Source organism: Silene latifolia, chromosome X, assembly GCF_048544455.1.
Source record: "Silene latifolia isolate original U9 population chromosome X, ASM4854445v1, whole genome shotgun sequence".
Taxonomy (NCBI): Eukaryota; Viridiplantae; Streptophyta; class Magnoliopsida; order Caryophyllales; family Caryophyllaceae; genus Silene; species Silene latifolia.
In genome coordinates this window covers 215,166,810-215,172,179 of record NC_133537.1, presented here as the reverse complement: position 1 = coordinate 215,172,179, position 5,370 = coordinate 215,166,810, and the positions used below count along the sequence as shown (strand labels likewise).

At 41.5% G+C, this 5,370-nt stretch overlaps 1 protein-coding gene across 1 annotated transcript; it reads right to left on the bottom strand.

Moving 5' to 3' along the window:
- Positions 1-730: 730 nt before the first annotated feature.
- Positions 731-3,223, bottom strand: LOC141619274 (uncharacterized). The gene is made up of 5 exons (XM_074436303.1): positions 3,004-3,223; positions 2,570-2,904; positions 2,138-2,298; positions 1,820-2,036; positions 731-1,546 (listed from the first exon to the last, which is right to left on the bottom strand). Exons 1-5 carry the CDS (start codon positions 3,221-3,223, stop codon positions 731-733), a joined length of 1,749 nt encoding a protein of 582 aa, XP_074292404.1.
- Positions 3,224-5,370: the final 2,147 nt, after the last annotated feature.

Genomic DNA, 5,370 nt, shown 5'->3' with positions numbered 1-5,370 from the left:
GTGGGGATCCTTTGTCATTACTCAATTACTTGTTTTATTGACTTAGGCCTTTTGTATTGGTCTCCTCTTTGGTGCTTGGTCATTTTATGCTATCAATTTCGCTCCACTTCACTCCATCTAGTCAAGTTAGTGCTCTTCTCCTACAAAGGACACCAAACCTCATAGAATATGCATAAAAGGAGGCTAAAGACAAGAAACGACCCTAATACATGCTAAAAAGCGTAGGAACTAGGCTAGTTAGAGGACTAAATGTGCGTAAATAGGAGTCACATCAGTGCTGACCATTGATATATTTTAGGGCCTCATGGTCTGAGTGCAACACAAATGGTTTAGCCTTCAGATAATGGTTCCAATGCATCAGGGCTCTGATGATGGCATAAAACTCCTTATCATAGGTAGAGTATTTTAGTTTAGCTCCACTTAACTTCTCACCAAAATAGGCCACTGGCTTCTGAGCCTGAATCGAAACTGCTCCAATGCCAACTCCACTGACATCACACTCCACTTCAAACAGCTGATCAAAATCTGGCAGCTTCAGGATAAGGGTTTCACACATTAACTTCTTAATTCTTTCAAAGGACTGCTGAGCATTATCAATCCATTGAAACTCTCCCTTCTTCATGCACTCAATGATTAGTGCTACAACTGAGTTGAAGTTTTTAATGAACCTTCTAAAAAAGGAAGCCAATCCATGGAATCCCCTGACTTCAGTGATTGTCTTAGGGACTGGCTAGGACTGAATTGGTGAGATTTTCTCCTGGTCCACTGATATAGCTCTTCCAGACACAATGTATCCTAAAAAGGTCACCTCTTCAACCATGAAGGTGCACTTTTCTAGCTTGCCAAACAACTTCTGCTCCCTGAGAATCTTAAAAACCACTTCAAGATGCCTGAGATGATCTTCCCTGATGCTGCTGTACACTAGTATGTCATCAAAGTATACCACAACAAACTGACCTAAGCATGGCCTCAGCACTTCAGTCATCAACCTCATGAAAGTGCTGGGTGCATTTGAGAGGCCAAATGGCATCACAAGCCACTCATATAACCCATGTTTTATCTTGAAAGCAGTCTTCCATTCATCTCCTACCCTGATTCTCACCTGATGGTACCCTTGCCCGAGATCAATCTTAGAAAAGATTATGGCACCACTCAGTTCATCAAGCATATCATCTAGTCTTGGAATTGGGAACCTATACTTGACAGTGATATTATTAATAGCTCTACTTTCAGTACACATTCTCCACATCCCATCTTTCTTAGGAACAAGCAATGCAGGGACTGCACAAGGAATTAGAGATTCCCTGACAAAGCCCTTGTTCATGAGCTCCTCAATTTGGTGTTGTAACTCCTTGGTGGCTTCTGGATCACTTTTGTAAGCAGGTTTGTTAGGCAGCACAACACCTGGTACAAGGTCAATATGGTGCTCAATTCCCCTCAAGGGTGGCAGTCCACTAGGTAGTTCCTTTGGAAACACATCTCTGAACTTAGGGGTCAATGGTTCAATTTCTGCAGGCAACTCTGAACCCTCCCTTTCAGTTACTCCCTTGGACAACAGGATCAATACAGGTTGCTCCTAATTTAGTTCCTGGATCATGGCTGCTTTAGATAAGAATAGCACACCACTGATCTCTTCTGGCATGTTTGGACTCCCATAGTTTCTTTGATTTGGTGGTAAGGGGGTCAGGGTGACCTTCTTACCTTCATGCTTGAAGCTGTAAACATTTTCCTTGCCCTGGTGAGTTATGTTCCTGTCAAACTCTCATGGCCTCCCTAACAGCAGGTGGCAAGCATCCATGGGTACAACATCACACAGTACCTCATTCTTGTATACCTTTCCAATAGAGAATGGAACCAGACATTGTTTATCAACCTTAACCTCTGCTCCCGTGTTTAACCATCTAAGCTTGTAGGGGTTTGAGAGATCCTGAGTCACCAGATTCAGCTTGTTGACCATGGTGGTGGAAGCCACATTGGTACAGCTCCCTCCATCTATGATCAAGTTACAAACCCTTCCCTGAACTGTGTATCTACTCCTGAAGATCAGGGATCTTTGGTCAGCTTATAAGGGTGCCTGTTGTGAATGCATAACTATCTATAAGACCAAGCTATGCCCTGTGTCAGGGTGAGCTACAACCTGATCTTGGATGACTTCTCCTCAGCTTCCATTTCCTCCAGCACTAGGCTCTCATCTTCCTCATACCTAACCAATCCTTCTCTTTCCCACTCTTCTATTTCCATTGCTGTCAGTGCCCTCTTAGAAGGACAATCCTTCCAGAAGTGGCTATATTCCTGACACTGAAAGCATTTGATCTTTCCCTCAGTCACAGGTGGGTTGGTTTTTTAGTTCATTGGGGCTTTTCCTTTATCTAGTGTAGGTGGTGTAGTTGGTTTAGGTGTACTCCTAATCCTGAGACCAGTAAAGGGTCTGAAGCAGGTCTAGTGGTAGTTTTAGACACTGTAGGCTTAGCCTTTCCCATTTTCTCAACTCTCAAGGATAGGTTAACCACATCATCATAAGACCACAGGGGTTGCATCCTAACCTTTGTAGAAATATTCTTATCAAGACCCTCCTTTGCTCAGGTTTTTCATTAATCTCACATTGCAAGGTTAACTGCTCAAACTCCCTCAGGTAGGTCTCAATGGGTCTCTCATCTTGCCTAAGTTTGGACAGCTTAATAAAGAGATCCTGAGTATAATCCTTGGTGACAAATTTACCAAACATTTTTTTCTTAAGTTTAGCCCAAGACCTAAGTGGTTCCTTCCCTTCTCTAATCCTTTGGTGTTTCAGGTTATCATACCATAAAGAAGCATAACCCTTTAATTTCAGGACATCAACTTTAAAGGCCTTAACATCAGTGTAACCTTTATACTCAAAAATTTTCTCAATATCGCTAATCCATTCTAATAAATCATCAGGATTTAAGCTACCAGAAAATTCAGGGATTTCTACCTTTAAGTGCTTGTCTGTGTGCTCAGGAACCTCCTGCTAAGTCATGTTGCTTTCTTCAGATTCTGATTTATATCCATCTGGTGGTTGTCCTCTCCCTGCTCCCATAAAGAAGCCTCTGCGTCTACCTCTTCCTCTGGCAAGTGGCTGTCTTCTTGGATCATGGTTTAGAAACCTCTCCATCACTACATGGACAACATTAAGTAGTGTGTCTACATTTTCTACAAGAGTTTCTATTCTGGTTTCAAGACCAGTAAGTCTCTCTTCACTCATGGTTGTTTTTGTGTTTTTGTTGTAGGTAGGAATAATGAACTCACAGTTTCTCTCAACCCAAGACTAACATAAAGGTGGAATTGTGTTAAACCTGAGCTCTGATTACCAAAATGCAGTGTCAAACCCCAGGCCTGACACAAAGACTCAATCTTTAGTTGGACAAGTTTCCCTGAAATCTCTCAGGAATACTATAGACTTCAGAATTGGATTAAAAATACCAGATGAGCTGCTAAAATCATGAAACTTGGTGAAAAGCTAGTTAAGTGATTAAACTAATTATGAGTAAATTTTCAAGAATTTTTGAGACACTCTAAGTATTTTTAGTTGATTAAGTAAGACTGGATGAAAAGAATGAATCAGATAGCTTGACACAGGGGTATTGTGTGAGACTGAAAAAGGACCAAATGATATAATTATCAACTCAAATCCCAAAGAATACTCACAGGGAAGTAAGCTAACAATTTGGACGATTTAACTTGAGGATTACCACAGTCTATGCATAGGTAATTCACAACTTAGGCCAACAATAAAGATCAGACAACCCACAGTCAGTGCACAGGATTGAATAAACTTTGCCAAAGGATATTGATCAACAACCAGAGCCTAGCACAAGTTGTCACCAAGCCTGACTCTTAACTACAGACTAAGCACATGTTATAGAGATTTGAAATTGAGAGAAAACCCAGGTTCAATATTCATCAAAAGCTGCCTCAATGCAGTTGGAGTAGAGGTCCTTATATAGGCCTCTCTCTTGGAAATCTCTTACAAGTTTAACCTAGAAATCTCATCCAAGGGCCAGGATTAGTTCTTAGGACATAAACATGGTGCTGGAAATATTTTACAATGATGACAAAATGATTTAAAGAAAACTGCAATAAAACAACAGAAAGTCTGCACTGATAGTGACATGTTGTTTCCTTGGCTGCTGTGTTGCTTTGGCTGGGAGTATAAGGACGAATGGGTGTAGGAGGTGCCTTGACTTTGGTTCTTAGGTGATATCTGAAATATAGATAGACAAGCAAGAGCACCTCAGCATCAACTTCTTCTTTGTTTGCCAAAAATGGCAATCTGCTTTATGCTTTTTGTCCCTTTCAGCAACTTGACTTTCAGTTTGATTTTCTCTTGGATGCAGTGTGAATTAAGCCTTGCTCCTTAGGACTTTTCTGTGCTTAGTTGATCAAGGTTTCAGCTTGCCAAGGTGGCAGCTGGTGGTCGAGCTTGTACTGGTACTTATGACCTCCCAAAGCAGGACTGGCAAGAGCTGTTATCAGTGTAGTGTGACTGGGATTGTTGCCTGCTCCCTGATCAGTATTGGCCTGGTTCCTGGTTCCTGCTGTAGCAGAATCCACCCAAAATAATTGGCGCCCACCGTGAGGCATCTAGCTCATTAATATATTTTTTCCTTTCACACAAAAAATCAAAAAACAAAGAAATTAGCAAAAACATGTCTCAACCAACCATAGAAGAACAACTGACTGCTGCATTACAAAAAATAGCAGAGTTAGAGGCTGAAATCTTGCAACTGAAAGAATCTGAGCCTGCCTTAAAACAAAAATTAGAGAAAAAAAGGGGTCAGGCTCTAAAATCCATCCAGGAACCCCATTCTCATCGATTATCAAGCACTTTGATTTCTCAAGTTTTGGGAGTCCAAGTGGTGTCAAAAATTTGATCAACGTTGATGAAGAGACCCCCAAAGATGATAAAGCTGATGAAACAGGAGCAACCGTCATGATGGCAATAGTCCAGGAAATCAAGAAGCTCGATGAAAAATTCGAAAAAATACCTGGAGTCCCTGCCAGCATGGAGGAAGCTGCTCCTAAAAGTTATGCTGAGTCGCCTTTTATAGACGAAATAGCTAAAGTAGATCTCCCCAAGAAATGTGTGATTCCATCCATGAGGACCTATGATGGGACCACAGATCCACAAAATCATGTGGCCTTCTACAAGCAAAAAATGTTGGCTGCTACTATTTCCAGTGAATTTAGGCAGGTTTGTATGTGCAAAGGATTTGGAACAACACTGACCGGTCCTGCACTGCAGTGGTATATCAACCTGCCAAATAGAAGTATTAGATCCTTTGCTGACCTGGTCAACATATTCAACCAGCAGTTCGCAAGTAGCAGGGAGTTGGAGAAACGTTCTAGTGA